We start from the raw sequence: 18851 nt of genomic DNA, 5'->3' as shown, positions 1-18851 counted from the left end.
ATGGGGCTCCAGAGGTTTTCAGAGTCTCTATCGGATTCATCGTCTATTGCATGGTTTTATGCTCTGCTTCTGTTGTCATTTTAGGGTCTTGTCCATCTGTTGTAAAACCCAAGTATCTCTGAATCTGAATGCCGTTGTTGGCGACTGTAATATTTGTCCAAATACCTATACCACTATAGACAAAACTTGATACCACTTCATAAACATATGTAGCAGATAGGAACAGAACCACTGCTGAGTGGCATTCAGCTGCAGAACAAAATTTGAGCGTAAATGGGTCTAAATCCAGAGTCTGTAGTTTTGGTAAAGTCTTACTACAAGACTAGAATCTACTAGGTGTTCTACTCATAAATATTACAACTGGTGGTTCAAACTGTTCGTAAAATTACAGTGTAATAATTGCATTTTGGACATATGGAATACTACCAAAATTTACCTATTAATTGCTATGGCTATTGTGTAAAATGTAAAATTGCACTTAGTGTGTACTCAATATATGCTGTTGACCTCCTGTGGTTTTGTTGTTTTGAGCTACTGTTTCCAAGATATGTTGATGTGTTACTCATATTGCTGTGACTCATCCAAGTAGCATGAAAAACTCATAGCTGACAGTAAACATGCAAAAAACCTTCACTGTAAGTTAGTCACTGTCTGACCTAGAGTAAGGATCATTTTGTACAAGCATTAAATCATTCACTCAAAGATACTCTCTGTTGTTCACATTAATTTATATGAATATCAAAAACTCTGAATTTTAGAGTTGACTTGTTTTGCGTGTTAGAATTGCCTGCATGTCGTGTGTGTGTGTACAAAATATGTGTATTTGCTTAATCCCGTGAACTTTAATGTTATGATAATCAATTGCAATTCTAGTGAATTATAGCAATGTCAAGCCACAAGCAGACTGTAGTATTCTGGTACTGCCTGTGCCTACAGTACTACAAAATATATATTAGTTGTTCGGTATCACAGTCAAAAACATGACAGATGTAGCTTTGTCAGGAATTGAGCCATCAACAAAAATCACTGCTTTTGGTCCGTAATCACTAACTTGCTTAATGTTATTTGAAAGTGAAATGTAAAGAAAGTGGCAAGGTTTTGCCTTTAAAATATTTAAGGCCAGACATTTGTAACTGAGCAAATATCTAAAGTATGAAGACCAACTGAACAGTATCTTCTTTATAGCAGCTTCCATGACTTTATTGCCTTTAAGCATATATCAATCCAGCCTTACTTTTGCCAGTTTTCTTTTTTAATAGACTAAATAAACCCAGTTGCTCAGCCTTCATGGGTGTATTTTCTGCCTGCCTTGTATATTTTGTTGCTGTACTTTTTCCAGTTTGTCTGGTCTTAAAACACAATTTGGGGCACTGCATTTTAAGAGTATCCTGAGTAGAAAAATGTCTTAATCTCATATATAATGCAATCTTATTTTTATTTCCAGTGGTAAAATTACTTTTTGGAGATGACATCACATTAACTCATTTAGTTTATAGGTTGCTGTAACTCAGATCTTGCTTTACTTTCAGAATTGTTACTGTATTTGACATCCTGAAGGCTTTCTGGACAGCTTGTATTTTTCTGCTGGGCTCCTTTTAGTTTTTCTATGACTCTTAATGTGTTAACTTGACATGATACACTGTTCCCTTTAATTAAATTTTATTACCCATTTTGGGCACTCCAAATCACTGTAAGACTTTGAATTCTGATCTTGCTGTCCATCTTTTAAATTGTTTTCTAGCTGGAAATCTTGTAAACACGCTGCATTATGTAAGTTCTAAGGAAAGTCAATACTTAAGTAACTGGCCCCTTAGAATGTGAATAAACAGCCAGTAGCTAGTCTTGTATTTTTCTCAGCCAATTTTGTGTTCATTCTCTGTGAGAGATGCTCCACATACATGTACATGTAAACACTATCACGTTTTGGTAATTATTGCATTCAGATATTTGTATTCCCACAGCAATTAAACTTGAGGAAACTTCCAAAATACAATTAGGTTTCATGACTGAACTTCAAGATCAGGTGTATCTCTCTATTAACGGAGTTGTGCTTTTTGGGAGTACTCACATAAAGAAAAACAATTGGTACTGAAGAGGTAATGCTAATGCTGCATGCAGTTGGTAAAGAATGGTTACTTTGGACTACTTCTAGTCCAGCCCTGAGAACTGAATGCCCTTTAGCAGTTGCAGCAGGCTAGGTGTGTTCCTGGAACACATCTTCTGCTTTAGTTTCATTTTGGGACCACTGAAACAAAATGTGTGGTAAGTGCAGTGACAGAAGAGTTGCCTCAGATGTGTGCTTGTGTTCCAGATGGTAGGGGCAATGTAGTGGCACTTCAGAATCTGACCTTTGTCCACAGGCTACTGTTGTGTGCATGGCAGTTGCAGCACCTCTTTTAGTTAATGAAAGGATAAAAAAGATCTTGTTCCTTTGAAAGGCATGAGAGTACCTGTAATGACAGTCTTTTATCAGGACCAGTGATTTGTCACGTTTCATCTTGCCAATTGCTTTCTGGGTAAAACCTCTGCATTTTGTAATGATAGTTCTCTTTGCAAGTTAAACAGGAGCGTGTGTCAGTAGAGGCATATTTTGAGACTGATCCATGGAACTATTACAATAAGCACAAAGTACATTTATTTTCATGCCATTGTTTTGGACTTGGTGGGACAGAACCATTAGCAGGTACAAAAAGGTACATAACTTTGCCAAGTTGAAAACATTGGTGCGGGTAGACAAAGGAAAACACATGATAGGTACAATGAACAAGTTACATGAGGTTTCTATCTATCCATAAGTGCTGTTAGAGTTAACAAAATTAGTGAAGAATTAATGGTGGGTGGGAAAATAAATAAAATTAGATTTTCTTGGAAGGACTAAGCTAAAATGAGAAGATGAGCATCTTTGTTTTTAAGAGTTCTGCTTAATGTACAGTTTAAATAAATCTAGCAAAGAATGTCACTTGAGTAAGGGCGGGAAACAAATATTGACAATGTACTCTACTTTCCTATGTAAACTTAAACAGAATTTTCCATATCATTGCTTCTACTTACAACTTATTCTGCAAAAGCAAGGTTTTGATTTTGTTCAATTTTGAGCAATGATGGGCTTAACATTCCTCACAGTATAAAGCATATTGACAGTGTCTGCAAGGGGTAAATACCTGTTACATTTTTAGTTAATTTCTGTTTAGGTGGTAGTTTACCACCAGTGTATTCAATTCAGTTTACTACCAATGTGTATTCATATACACATAAGTTAGGGAAGAGTTTCAGGCTGCTGCTAACAAAGCTGAATGACTTCTCTACTCCGTATCCCCTTGATGTGTTGGTGACTGTGGGACTGGTTGCCCTAAAGCATTTCCAACTCCTTGCTAAGCAGTCTTCTGACTTCCCTTAATTAAAGGCTACTTCTCTTGTCTATTTACAAATAAATAATGCAGAATTTTTCTGCAGTTGTATAGCTGAAATTAAGTGTCATATTAGAAAGACTTGTTTTTGTGCTTTGGGTTTGAAGGTTTGAAAGAGTTGCACATACATTCAGCTGTTGCTAAACTGCAACTACCTTGTAAAGTGTGTTGCTTATCTTTTATTCCCTCAGAAAAGAAACTCCACATCAGAATTACAATTCCTTTTTAATCCTTTTGAAGTAGGAAAAAGGCTGTTTTAGTAGGAAAAAGATAGTCTGCTGTATGTTAAATTAGGATTTCTCATTTCTCTCTGGGATAGAATGATGGGGTGAGGTTAGATGTATAAATGACAAGCCTAAACAACTGTTGATGAGCCTGTCTGAAACTGAACCAAAGTGTTTTTACTCACTGTCTTCTCACACTATTTTGCTTACACTCTGCCAGCCAATTTTTACAGTTCAGAAGATGTCAATAGAAATGCTAAAGCAGCAGTGGTGGCCTTAGGCAGTCCAACAACATGGCAAAAATAGACTGATTGTAGGATATGACATATTATCATGACTAGTTAATGCACATGATTGTCTAGTTTAATTTTGGCTGGGAAGCTGCCCGGCGGAAAGGGAGGTGAAGGTATTGGTCAATAACTGACTGACTATGAGCCAGCAGTGTGCTCAGGTGACCAAGAAGGCCAACAGCATCCTAGTTTGGATCAGAAATAGTGTGGTCAGCAGGACTTGGGAAGTGATCGTCCCCATGTACTTGGCTCTGGTGAGGCCGCACCTCGAGCACTGTGTTCAGTTTTGGGCCCCTCGTTACAGGAAGGACACTGAGGTGCTGGAGTGTGCCCAGAGAAGGGCAATGAAGCTGGTGAAGGGTCTAGAGAACAAGTCTGATGAGGAGTGGCTGAGGGAACTGGAGTTGTCTGTCCTGGAGGACAGGAGGCTCAGGCTCACTCTCTACAACTACCTCAAAGGAGGCTGTAGCAGGATTGGGATCGGTCTCTTTTCCCAAGCAGCAAGTAATAGGACAAGAGGGAAGTGGCCTCAGGTTGCACCAGGGGAGTTTTGGATACTTGAAGGAAAAAAAATCTTCACTGAAATGCTTGGGAGGCATTGGAACAGGCCGCTGGAGAAGTAGTTGTGTCACTATACCTGGAGGTATTGAAAAGACATGTAGATGTGGTGCTTAGGGACATGGTTTATTGGTAGACTTGGCAGTGAGTGCTAGTTTTAACAGTTGGACTTAATGATGTGGGAGATCTTTTCCAACTTGTGTGGTTCTCAGGTAAAATGGGTTATGTAGTAACTTTCTTTGTTTTATAATCTTCTCTGCATATAGCCACTGCTAAGAAAAATGTAAAATCAAAAATATTTCAGTTAATTCTAGATTATTAGATTGGCCTGGATCATCTCCATATTTGGCTCAAATAATCTTTCACTGATAACTTTGGATTTCAGCATAATCAGTATAAAAAAGAATTTCCTAAAATGTAATGTCATCTTTGGAAGAATTTGTTCTGATTGAGCATAAACCAAAATGCAGTCTGAATTTGAACCATCATGCTAATAAAATGGGTTTAATAATAAATGAGCATAGTGTTTGATAAATGTTATTAACTTCAGACCAGTAGTATTCACTAGTTGTACAAACACTGAGCTTCTCACTGAGGACAAACTGTTGATACTGCGGTGGCTTAGGTTTGAATGCATACCTATTTCCAAAGGAGAGAACATAATGCAAATCTGTTGCAATCAGTCACTTGAGTTCTTGGAAGTGCTTTGTCCGAGTACTTTGGCATTTGGATCTAATACTAAATTATTTTATTATTTTAGGTAAATGAGAAGACTAGGATCTTTGCCACCATTGTAAAAGAGAACAATACCAGTACTTCTTAAAGAAGAGACTATTGTTCTTTTCTTGAGAGGTTAAAACATGGCAAGCAGTAGATTGCTCCTTTTGAAATTGGCTGTGGACTTAAAAAAAAAAAAAAAAAAAAAAAAAAAAGCACAAAACTGCAGACTTACAAGTGCTTAAAACTGACAGATGAGGCTGAAGTGTTCAGAAATTGCTATAGCTTATGGGTATAAACTCAAACTTTGCAATGATTTTTTCAGAGGTACCAAAAAAAAAAATCCTGTGGAATAGATGAGAGGTTAGGGTAAATGGCAGCTATGGGACCCTTACCATTTGCAACTACTTCTCAGTTTTTTTTTCTATGCCTCTGCTGCTGTGGGTGAATGAAACATGGCTGTGGACCATCAGTGTCTAGCTTTACTTCAAAACTGTCACCCAAATTGTATTTTTGAATGCAAGTGTTTTATGTGCTTTGACTTTAGTCTCCTTTGTCTGCTGAGGCTACCAATTGCCTAACCAGTGCTTTTTCCAAAAAGAGTCTAAAGGCAGCAAAAAGAGCAATCTGAAGCATAGCTTGTGAAAATAGTTGAAAAATTGACCACTAAGCAATTTAGGAACTTGCACAACTGCCTGTCTACTAAGAGAGGCCAAAGGCTTGTGTGTCTGGTATGTATACAGGAACTGAATCTGTCAGCAAAATTTTTCAGGGAAATCTGAAGTTGGTACACTTCCCTCCCCTTGCAATGAATGAAATTCCTTGTGTTACTTCAGCAACATTACCAAATATCTTAGGTTTTAAATAGTAATTGTTAAAGAGTTATTAGTAATAGATTCCTTCTTGTACTTTCAGCTTCTTTGTAATACTGGCCATGCAGAAGAAAAGCTAGGTTTTACGTATGACAGCATCATAATATGGTAAGTAATAAGGAACACTAGAATAATACTTAGGGTACTTTGGTAATAGTAGGGTACTTTCATTGTTCTAGTTACAATTAAATCAATTTTATTTGTACTTTTGAAACTAGATTTTTGTATTTCCTGTATGTTTAAAATGTCATAATGCAAATGTATGCCTTGCAAATACTTTAATGAGTAAAATCAGAAATACGTTATACGCTTTCAGGATGAGGGGGGGAAAAAAATCCAAATGAAAGTGTAGATTTCTCTATTATGTTTTCTCAGAAATGTAAAAAAAATATAACATCTTAGTACTTGCAGAAAGGGCTTGTTTAAGAGAACATTTTTTATACAATTTGGAGCATACTATTAATGTAGTAGAACTAAGATTTAAAGATAAACTTTTTGTTAGTTTCTGCGTGTGTGTATGATTTGTGGGACTGCTTTCCTTTCTCCTAAAACATGATGTATATGCTTTCAAATGGAATTTTCCTGTATTTTGTCTCAATTTCTGACAGTCAAAAGAACTACCTGACTGTTCCCAGAACTTGTGTTTTTGTGTAGACATAAGTAAATTGGTCCTTAGGCTCAGCTTTGCTGGTAGGGGTGAAAAAAAAAAAAAAAAAAAAAAAAAGATTTAGGATTTAATGTTTTAATATTTCAATATTCTGTTTGTGGTTTATTTTGCTACATAGCTTAGATCTATTCTGAGAAATTTGCAAGTGCTGAATTTTTAAATTATTTTAGGAAGCGACCTTGAGTTAGGCTAAGTATATATATATATATATATATATATTCCTTTGGAAATAATGTATAATTTTATAATTTGCTCTTCTGATTTTCTTAAGATTATCCTAGATTTTCATATACAAATCTTGTAGTACAGAATAAACTTGTTTTTCTTTGAAGATGAGAACAGTTATTTGGATGCAGGAAACAGTGTGCAAGTTTCTTTATTTAGAGTATGAATTGTTAACTTCAAAGCATTACACTATAAAGGAATAAGTGATTTCAAGAAGAATTACAATTTTCATATGAAGTTCTGGGTTTTGGAGTCAGTAACCTTGATGGACAATTTAACCAAACTAAAGACAGTTGTAGTCTATACTTTTCTGATATACTAGTCTGCAGTAATTGCAATTATTCTTGAGTTAAAAGGTCTGTTTTTTGGAACTCATTCTCTTTTTACTCCAGGTACCTGATCATAGTTTCTTCTTGCCAGCAGCTGGAGATAATAGTGACACATTTTGTTGTCATTCCCAGTGTAGATTGGTTTTGCCGGTTCCCAGAGCACCATACCATTGACAGCAGAGAGGAAGCCTTGAACCATGAAGAAAATGGAGTGTTGGTAGGCCTCAGAAGCTTTTGAGGTCTCTTAGTAATGTGCCAGGAAGCTTTACCCATACAAAATTCACAATATGTACAAGTATCTGACTGGATCAGAGATCTGTGAGGGAAAAAAAAAAAAAAAGCATTATCTTACTGTAGAGAGTAGATGAGATGATTTAAGAGAAAAGCTTAAGAATGAACCTGTAGTAGTAGGTTCCTGTAGTACCTAGTAGTTAGTGAATATTCTTTCTAATTACATCCTTCGTTAGTTTTTCCAGATTTTTATCAGTATTAAAGTTTTCAGCCCTAATGCTGTCTTAGGTGATGCTTCTCATTTTTGTAGTGACACTGAAAATACTTGGACAAGTTTACTGTTTTTCTTGCATCATAATATATTTTCAGCTTTCAGACAGATGCACACAGTGGACAGATCAAAATCATTTTCTAGATCTGGTGGCTGTTCTAGAATTCTGTGTATTAACTCACATTTAACAATCTTCAGTTTTCTTCATATTGTCAGTTTTGCATAGGCATAATTTTTTAATTCCCTTGAAGATTCTTATAGCCCCATCCTAACGTCCTCTGTAACCTCCCCCCATCCTTTTTTCAAATTACAAATTGTATGTTAAGTACTGTCTAACAAAGGAGATTGTGAACCTGATACTTAAATGGATAAAAATCAGGATAAAACTTTTCAGGATAAAAATCTTCCATTCATTCATCTCTGCTCTTTGCATTCATCTTTTCAGATTTTGATTTGTGTGACTACTTTTCATCACCCTGTAATGTCTTTATATCCTTTAATACAATCTTCAGCAACACCTTATGTGGAAGTTTTTGGTTATTACTATGTTAGGAAGGTGTTTCCTTTTTAGTATGCTGTTGTAATAACTCTTTCCAACTCTTTCAAAAGATTAGCAGAATATAGTTCACATAAACTATTCTGGTTGCTTCATGTAGTTAGCTTTCCTTCAAAAGAATATCTGATAAACAGTCATCTGGATGAGCTTTGGAATCCTTTTTGTTCAAATGTTAGCAAATATATGAAGATAGTTCATATTAATGTTCTTTCCAGACTCTTAGATGCGAAGCTTGGTGGGCCAGTGATAATACTGATGATGGATTTCCTCAATTCTTCCACCATTTTCACTTCTTAGTCTGATATTTAATATATTAAAAAAGACTTCAGGATAGGAATCTCCATACACATCTCCAAAACAATGACTTAATATGAAGAAAACATTTGTTTGTCTCATACTTCTGTCTTTTAATCGCTTTATTCTTTCTGTGATGTGATCCATTTTTAAGAACTTTCTGCTTGTGGAGTTCTGCCTGAGAAGCCAGAACCTATGTCCATGTGTACAAACACACATGCCTATCTTTGTCTAAAGATTGTTTGCTCTGCTATTCAAAAAATGTTTTCCTCTCAAATATAAAAGTAAATGAACTTTTCTTGATGGTGGGGGGGTAGGGGGGAATCCAGATGCTGTATTTGGCTGTCCTAATAAGAAATATGATAGCTATGTCATTGTTTTCATGGGAAATTGGTACCTTCTGTCTTAGAATCTCCACGGAAGTGTCTTAAACTGGAATATCCAAACCAATTACAAATTGTGAGGTAGAAGTGCAAACAGAAAAATACTGTTGAGAAGAAGTAAGTCTTACACTCATCTCTGACTTCCATCCCTACCAGTCTGCAACACTAGAAACAAAATATGATTCATGATCTAAAGAATACCTGTTATCTGTTCAAAGCAGATGAAGGGTTACTTATCTTTCCTTTTGTCTGCTTTTCCTGAAGGACTTGGAAATAACTTCTGTAGTTCAGCTCTTGTAAAGGAAGTTTTCCTAACGTCATGTTTTTCTACTACTTCAGCTTATTTTTTTTATATGAAGAATCATATCTGATATTACAATATAGATGGTCTTCCTCAGTGCTGAAAGCACAAATCAGTTTATCTGTATTTGCATGTAGTATTGCAGCCTTTCTTCTTGGTCTAGACATCATCTAGAAGTAGATTCCTTTTATAGTGACTCTTACATGGACTGACTAACTCACCTTCAGAAAGATTCAGAAGATCTTGGTCTTGGAATAGTTTATTACCATGCATGACCGTCTTCGAATAAAAACAAAAGAAAAATCTATTTGTATAGGTTGAAATTCAGTCTCACTAGCTACAGTGTTTACGTTCTCAGATGTCTACTGAAACAATCCTCCTAAAATATATGGCTAAAAGTTTTTTCTTCCTTTGTATTTAAGGAAGACGGGAAAATCTTTTGAGGAACTTCAGAAGGACAGTGTGTCACTTAACACTTTCAAACTCTATTTTTGGAGGTCTTCAAGATCTTGTTTTTTCATATTTTCCTTTTCTTTTTTTTTAAACCTTGCTGGTGGATTTAGGAATTAAATTATCATGTTGGATTTAGGAGAGTTCGTTGGTGTGCAAGCAAAACACTTTCAAAATCTGTCTAAAGAGAAGTACATGTCAATTATATTTTGAAATGAAATTTGTAGAAATCTATGCTGTGTAGCGCTGCTTAAGTTAGGTATTTTGCACTGACATTCGTATTTCATGTAAGCATACTGATGTCATAGTATCTTTAGAGCAATGCATGTAATAGTTAAAGTTCAAATTTCATAGGATGGAATAGCTTGGGTTGGAAGGGACCTCAAAGATTATTTAATTCTAACAGCCATGCCATAGGCAGGGATGAGTTTTGTCTCAGGTGTCTAGACATTATTCTGAAGATCCATGCATATGGATTCACAGTGCAGCGGAGTAGGAAGTGCTTTCTATCTGTTAAACTTTCTGAAAATTTTAACTAATCTGGAATACTTTTTCAAGACTAATACTGTGCTCAACTGTTTCATCAAATAACAAGTCATATGCAGGTCTTGGTCATATTTTGTTTCAGGGGTATACAGACTGTTCTAAAACAACAAAAAAAATCTGACTTTGTTCATATTAATATATTGTCTACATCTGCTGGCAAGGTGAGGGTTTGTCTTCTAGACTGTACAGGTGAATATCTCAAAGAAAATTAATATAGGGTATTTCTCTTCAAAAATCTGACTTGTTTAAAGTAAGTTAGTAGTATCTGCATCTCAGATGGTGAAGTATACCTGCTGCTATATAATTGTTTGCCCCCTTTGTTTTTTTCATTGTAGTCTGCGGTTAGCTTTACTAAATGAAGCAAAAGAGGTGCGAGCAGCAGGATTGCGAGCCCTCCGCTATCTCATTCGAGACTCCAGTATTCTTCAGAAGGTGCTAAAGTTGAAAGTGGATTACTTGATAGCAAGGTAATTTTCCCTTCTTGTCATAAATTGTAAAATTGTACTTATTTTTTTCTGTTGAGAGAGGTGAGAAAACATGGTTTTGTATCCTCTTACATTCTTCACATATACTTTTATAAAAGTCTGTTTTTTTTTCAGGGTGAATAATGTACTTCTTTAAAAAGTTGGATAATACATCACACCGGCTAATCCAAATAAAATGCCATCCTAGTACATGATATCCTAGAATATCGAAGAATAATCTAAAAAAATTAGACACATTAAAAACGTTTTTGTATCATAAATGCCATTAATTGTAAATTAGTCCACAGTATTATTAGCAAATTGAAACCATAGTAATTTTCACGTCTCTAGTTTTGTCAGATTTGTTCCAATTCTTAATATCATCATACTGCTTTAGGGCCTCTAGTACAAAGTCAGGACAAAAAAGTAGTTCATGCCCAAGAATTTATAATCTAAGTATAAACCATGACCCAACATAAAGATACCAAAGGGCAAACTAACAATGAGATAATAAGGCCAGTGTGGTGACTAGATCTAATTATCATTTACAGTGCTTCCTTTGTTAAAAGCTTCCTTTGTTAAAATTACCCGATTTAATGTTCAGATATGTATGTGTTTGTTTTCATATATACACAGATGCTCAATTTTAGTGTGGTGATAAATTTTCTTGGCAAAGGGGTTTTTCTGAAAGCATATAGAAAAAATTGAAATATTACAAATGCTTTTGTTTAGTCTTATTTGAAATGACACATGCAGCTAGCTCAGAATTGTTGAAACTGTTATGCTTTGTTACTGTATGTTCAAGAGCATTCTAGTGATTTACTTGTAATGAGGATAACTGTAAATAATATAAACTGGAACTGATTGTCTAACCATGAATATGTTTACTGAAAAGCAGACTTTTAAACAGTCATTCATAATAATTTATCTTCTGTTTATTCAGTTGTAGGAATATTATTAATGTGAGATGTTAACAGTTAAGACTAAAGTTGCTCTTGATATAAACAAAAATGTTTTTTAACTTATTTTAGGTGCATTGACATACAGCAGAGTAATGAAGTAGAAAGAACACAAGCACTTCGATTAGTCAGAAAGGTAAAATCTAAGTATATGTGGTCTTATCAGCTCTGGTAGTCAGCTGTGTTGACTCCAGGTTTTCTCCACTAGTAGATCTTTTTCACAGCCTCTCATTTTATCATGTGAGAAGAAACTATAGCTGTTAATTTAGAAAAAAAAAAAAAAAGTGCTGAGACTTATTTTGATTTTAATCTCTTATGACTGAGAATCTTGAGTGGTTTACAAAATCTCCTGATTTTTATTTTGATGGATATAAAACTGAGTAAGATTTGGAAACAATTCATCAAATGATGAGTGCAAGGGTTATAAAGGTATTAAGTTTCTTCTTATGATTTAACTTGATTTTGTAACATCTTTAAGTTGTTACACTTAAATGTGAAATGTGAAACATCTGTGAATGGAGGATTCAGGATTTTTCTGCCACTCAAGAAATAAGGGAAATTGCCATTTGTTGGGATAATCAGATCAAGTAATGCTTTTGGCCTTGCTGCTTTATCCTTAGAGGTTAATGCTATCCATAGTTTTCTCAGTTACATGATAAAACATACTTAGTCTTTGCGGGATACTGTAAGCTGATCCCTGAGAGACTAGCATATTACAGCTACTGAAGCTATTTTCTTAGGTAGTATAGTACTATGCCTTTGTACTGGACTTTTCTATTGTTGCTGTTGTTTGTCTTGCTCATATTCTTCTACTGAACACCATAAAAAAAAAAATAATGAAGGCTCAGGGAAGGCTTGAATTATTTGGAAGTTGTTACCGAGGATCATAGTGTTAATCATTAGTTTGTGTGTATGTATACATATATATATGTTTAGGTTGAAAATATGGAGCCTTGATATGCGATTTCTTTTCTCTTTCAGAAGAGACAATATGCTTGTTTGGCACAATTGTTAAAAGTTTTAAAGCTTACAAAAAAAGGGCAAAAAAAATAGATCATCTGTGTAAGTTGCAGAGGTACTTCAAGAAGTATCCATTTATACATGTTCTTTCTTAATCTGGTTTAAAGAGAGCTTCAGTGTCAGGCTGTAGCAACTTCAATATGAAGATGGAATGGAAATGTGTTTATGATGAATTGTTTTTATTTGGCTCACACTTGGTTGTTTGACACCAGGATCCCTAAAAGATTGTGTAAAGGTATAGGAGAGGAGAATGAACTGCAAATATTACAAACAGGCAGAATTAATTAATTTACACAGAAGATGCTGTTATCTGGTGAGCTGTTGAAGATCTGAACTGGGTCTTGTCAGCACTTCAGAACTATGCTTTTCCATTCTAAAGTCTAGACACAATTCTTTACTTCAATTTGGTAGCAAAAATTCTTGAGAATAGTACAGATACAGAACTTTAAATCGTTTCTTTTTTCTTATCCTTTTCATAAAGAAGAACAGCAAAATGTAAAATTCTGGTCCTGTTTTCTCATAATCAAAAAATTATAAATATTAAAGTGCAGGTTAAGGTAGTGGAACAAGAGAGAAGAAAAACAACTTTAAACTTTTAAAATTTGGTTTCTAATATTTTTTTGAGGGCTTTGAGTGCTTAAATTCTCTTTTCAACTGTACTTCTGTTGGTAACGTTTTGTCCTGTCAGCGGTGTTTCCTAGTGAGAGCTTAGTAACTCAAGTGTCTTCAACCATGAGAACTGTGATATGAAGTTACTTCAAGAAGCATTTCTCTATCTAATAGTAGTCATCATCAAACTGTCCATCTTTTAAAATAATTTAAGAGGCAGGATGTTTTATTTTTGAAGCAGAAGTGAGGGTGAGATATATGAACCACCTTCCTTCTATTCTTTTTTATTAATGGATCTTCAAAGACTTCACAATCTTTGTTACAGACTTCATCATACATGCTTATAATTCACCTTGCATCTCTTTACTTTGTCTTTAAAATTGTATTTAAGTCTATAGAGCAGAATGAAAACAAATGCAAAGATTGTGTTTACTGAAGTACTTGAAAATGAGTATAAAACAAAATCTTTCTCCATCTCTTAAAACCTAAAAACCCTCCCATAATAAAACATCTTTAAGATGCTGCTTGTGGACACAAGCTAATTACATGTTAATGGCAGTAGAAAGAGTAAATTAGTACACCCATTCTATTGCTAATTCTTCTTCTTTAATACTTTTTGCTGTTGTAAAAATGAAAGACTGTGTGGGTGGGGAAGAGTATGGGTTTTCTTAGAGCCCTATCTTAAGGCTTCCTGTTTTGTGGGTAACAACATTATGTTTGACAAGAAGTTTCTCAAAAACATGTCTTAAAAATAAACTTGTTAAAGTGTTCAAATATTTGTCATAATGGTTTGTCTCTTCTCACTTAAACGTCCCTCCTTCTTTGCAATGTTCAGTCTCCTTTGGCTGAGCACGTCTGCAAGACATCTAAGGGAGCTGTAAAATGAATGTAACGCAAATCAGTTTTGGGAAAGTAATGCAGATAAGCCTAGTTTTGTTGGAAATTAAATGATACTAAATAAAATCTATAGGAAACTTGCTTGCAAATATGCTTAGATGTTTGATGGAGCATTTTTTTGACATCTTAATTTTTTATTAGTAGAAAAAGTGATGTGGTTGGGTAGGCTATAACATTATGTTGTTCTCTTTCAAAACAGTCAGATAAAAAAAAAAGTATTTCCCCTTAGTAATATATCTGTTTAACTTCAGTAAATATTCATGTTCCATAGTATGGAGGAGATATGCATATTTAATTTTATCAAACTGAGAAATGTGAGGAAATATCTACTTACTCTTTGTATTCAAGGCCTTATCTGTGTTGGGGAGTTAGTTGTTTTTGTTCTTTGTGTTCACAGAGTCTTGCTCATTAGGGGTGAATCCAAATAAGGTAGCAGCAGCTTTAGTTTAGACTATCCTTTTTTGTAGTCTGTGACTGTCTCTACCCTCATGAAAGTCCCTATAAAACATGAGATTTCAGTCTTGGCTAATTAAGCCAAGTTTAATTAAAGTTGAATAGATATTGAGGAATTTGGCGCAGTATAAATTAATCTTCTAGAAGAGTGTGTAGATTACTTTTTGACAGTGGATAGAGTTCTCTGTTGATAAAGAAATTGTTGGAAAAGATGTGAAAAAGGCAGCAATGGTTCTGTCTGCAGCAGTCATCTTTATTATTTTATCTTAGTAAGTAACAAAATTAAAACATAAAAAACAGAAGCAGGAAGATAAATTAACAGTTTCAAGAGCAATAGAAATAGTTTTAGTATTCTCAGGATATAGCCAAGTTAATTTATAAAATGATTTGTCTGGTGTTATCTAGGAAACAAAAGGATGGTGAATCTGTGAGTAAATTTAGAGAATTATAAAGAAACCAGAGTTTGTTTTCTTTCTTTTTTGGCAGATGATCACTGTGAATGCTTCATTGTTCCCCAGCTCTATTACTAATTCTTTGATAGCAGTTGGAAATGATGGTCTTCAAGAAAGAGACAGAATGGTTCGAGCATGTATAGCCATTATCTGTGAACTAGGTAAGATAATTGGAATCTAATCAAGAAAACCTTATATGGGTGTCCTCAGTTTTTTTGTTTTTTTTTAGGATTTTTCTTCTAGGAGGTTTATATTAGAATTTTCGTATAATAAAATGAATTTGTTTAGTAAGTATTGAATCAGATGTTAAGAGTCCTAAATGTTTCATAAACTTATTCATTAGGTTGATGTAAAACAAAATCATTTTAACTTACACTAAAAATATGTTAAGTACCTGAAGGTTTCAAGTACTGTGCTGTACTTCAATACTTGCCAGTTTTTGTGTAATCTTAATACTCCCTTGCTACAGCTGATGTTTCTAAAAATGAATGGATTGAATGTCATGAGAACTCCATACAAGAAGTGCAATCAAATGTACCAGTGTTCAGAAAACTAATTTTTTTTCCTTTTTTTTTTTTTTTTTTACAAAGGGTACTGCGATTAGCTGTCTTTTGAAAATCAGTATGTGTCCATGTAGAAGTTACTTGAACAGTGAGCTATACTAAATCCCTATGTTGGTGCTGATTTTAAGTATTTTCAGCTTTGTATTTTTCCATACTGAAAATCTTGAAATGTTTTCTTTCATATCGCTCATTGAAGTTACATATTTATTTTTTTTGTCATTTAGCACTTCAGAATCCTGAGGTGGTGGCTCTTCGGGGTGGTTTAAGTACCATCTTGAAAAATGTGATTGATTGTCAGCTAAGCCGAATAAATGAGGCTCTGATAACTACAGTTTTACACCTCATTAATCATCCAAAGACCCGACAATATGTGCGAGCAGATGTAGAATTAGAGGTGGGTTCAATTTTACTTATTTAGTGACAGAAATTAAACATTGTATTGCTAATGAAAATGTTTTAATTTTTACTTCAGATTTCACAATGTATTGATGCCAAATACTTAAAATGCAACATTTCAGGCTAAGAGCTTAATGATTTATGAAGAAGAAATAACATGACAAATCGGAGTGAGACTGATTAAAGGGCAAAACCCATTAACTGTATTCTTATGTGAAAGTAATGCATGTCTTTTTTTTTTTGTTTGTTTAGCGAATTTTAGCTCCTTACACAGATTTTCACTACAGGCATAATCCAGACACAGCAGAAGGACAGCTCAAGTAAGTGTTACTGCTGTTACTTGTGCTACTAGTTGTGTTCACGTAACTATAATTAAACTATTCTTCTTTCCAAAGTGACAAAATAACAGTAATGAACTAACACAAAACTATAGGAAGCTGAACACAATAGCTGTTTAGAATGTAACTTCCTAAAACATTGTTAGGAATTTAAGATTTAAGAGGGAAATTAGGTTTACTCTTCTTCCCTCCCCCGTTACATTTCTTTCAATTCATATTTATGTATAAGCAACCAACTTTCTTCAGGTATAGGTTCCTTTGCTTTAAATATCCCAAATGGGAGTATATTAGTGCTAGTTTTATGTTCGGTCAGACTCAGAGGGTAGTAATTAAGGCATTGTACTAAGTGAGATCCAGTAAAAAGTGGAGTACAGTAGGGTTTTAGCCTGAAGGCTATGCTGTTTAATGTCCTTATGAATAACCTGGAGGATGAGATAGAGTGAGCTCTTGTAAATTTTATAGATGATAACCAACTGGGGGAATAACTGATAGAATCAAGGGCATCCCTGACATCCAGAGGGATGTGGTTTTTGTCTTTTATTTTCCGTGCTGAAACTCATGTAAACCACTGCATCAAGTTTTGGGTCTAATACCCTGCAGAGATTTTATATATGTAGTCTGACCCTTCGTGTTGGTGCATGGTGTGAGGGCATGAAACAGCAGGGAAAAATAAGGAAAAAAAGTTCCAACCTGATATAAGAAAAACAAATTTCTGTGAGGCTAGTTAAGCATTGGAACTGGCTGTTCAAGTACTGTAGCTTTCATACTTGAGAATTTCTGAGAACTGACTTGATAATGCCCTGAGTATATAACTGGTCTCATATCTGACAACTTCTTTGTGTAGGAACTTGGAATAGGGACCTCATCTCTATTGACTTAATGGGTTTAGGTTTTTCCTGTTTTGTAATCATCAAATGGCAATAAATGCTTAGGTCAGTGTAACTGAATCAGTGTCCAAATCCTTAGGCCCCTACTGTAGTCTTCAGAGTGACTGATCTGATAGGCCAAATATAGCTGTTTTGTGAGCCTCCTGCTGTAGAAACTCCACTGAAAAGAAAATGTATCAATGCTTAAAAACTCCAGACTTTGTGTGTGCATATTGCATATATATATATATATATATATACACAAAAATAGGCATAAGATTTTTCTTATTCCTGATTTTGTGTCCCATACAAAAAATTCTTAACTATTTTTTACTTGGTGTATTAATAACACTATTTTACAGTAATTAACTGTGTATCGTGATCTGTTGTTTTATGACAGAGAGGACAGGGAAGCACGATTCCTAGCTAGCAAAATGGGGATAGTGGCAGCATTTCGTTCATGGGCAGGTAAGATTTCTTTAAGTTGAATAACCAGCAAGGACTTTTCAGTGTAATAGAATGGTTTATTTAGCTCCAGAATTGGTACCAATCGTGAAATTAGGGGACGTATACGTAGTTTTCTTTGTCAGCAAGCTGCAGCTCTATCTTCAGTATAGAATACCATGTCAGCTTTACTTTGGTGGTGGTACTTGCTATTTGGTTGGTGAAAGGATGTTGAAAATAGCATCATATTGTAAGAATTTGCCTTTGAGATAGTTCTGTCAGTGTGAATAATGAATTTATTTGTTTATACAAAGAATTTTCAACAGTAAAGTTTAATTAGCACCTGCTTTTACTAAGTGTTATAGCTGAAGATAAATTCCAGTATGGAACTATTTTTTGATTTTTTTCATGTAGAAAACATTTCTCAATCAAATAAAGTGGGCTTTTTCATTTTTTCTTATGCCCTTCCCTGTAACATTACAGTACCTAACATGAATAATGCCTCAGGGGATTTCTCATTATTTTAGTCAAGTCAATGTCTCACAATAAACTAATCAGATGATATGATATGACTACCTACCAACATTTTGGATAAGCTCTTTACAGGTTATACGTAGAAAAGGTTCAGAAATTATAGAAAACTTTTCTGATTTTTTTTAAGACTACTTGTATTATTTTTTTAACAGTCTTGAAAGGATCAGTAAGCTTAATTTAACATCCACATGTCCTTCGAAGTGTCTCATATTCTGAAATGATTGGGGAGTTTGTGACAAGTTTGAAAATTCTAAGAACCAGTTTCTCTGTTTCAGAACTCAGTTTCTCTCATGTTGCTGTATCTTCCAAAATTCAGATGCTTAGAATTAATGCCATAAGCCTGAACAGGTCAAGTGACTGAAGAAGCAATTGTCTTGGAATACATTAGTTGCAGTGATACTTTTACAGTGAGCCTTAAATTGAGCCTTAAAAATCAATGTAATGGTTAGCTTCAGGTGGTATTCTGTAACATTTAAGAAGAATTTGAGGGTTTGCCCTGTTAATATTAAACTCATTGAGTGAAAGACAGTATAAA

The 18851-nt window shown here is 34.5% G+C and overlaps 1 protein-coding gene across 2 annotated transcripts in view; it reads left to right on the top strand.

Moving 5' to 3' along the window:
- RICTOR (RPTOR independent companion of MTOR complex 2) overlaps positions 1–18851 on the top strand; it is a 77910-nt gene that overhangs the window by 20459 nt on the left and 38600 nt on the right. Inside the window, exons 4-10 of one of the 2 annotated variants that reach the window (XM_082782850.1) lie at positions 6112–6176; positions 10657–10788; positions 11817–11880; positions 15210–15336; positions 15963–16132; positions 16387–16454; positions 17739–17806. In XM_082782850.1, the coding sequence (XP_082638976.1) occupies positions 6112–6176; positions 10657–10788; positions 11817–11880; positions 15210–15336; positions 15963–16132; positions 16387–16454; positions 17739–17806 (694 nt within the window). The remainder of the gene's footprint in view (positions 1–6111; positions 6177–10656; positions 10789–11816; positions 11881–15209; positions 15337–15962; positions 16133–16386; positions 16455–17738; positions 17807–18851) is intronic. The other variant, XM_082782851.1, reaches the window with a different exon arrangement.

This window comes from Aythya marila (genome assembly GCF_965140915.1).
Source record: "Aythya marila genome assembly, chromosome: Z".
In the NCBI taxonomy this organism is placed as follows: domain Eukaryota; kingdom Metazoa; phylum Chordata; class Aves; order Anseriformes; family Anatidae; genus Aythya; species Aythya marila.
Note: the sequence above shows the minus strand (reverse complement) of the source record. Positions and strands in the feature narration are given on the sequence as shown.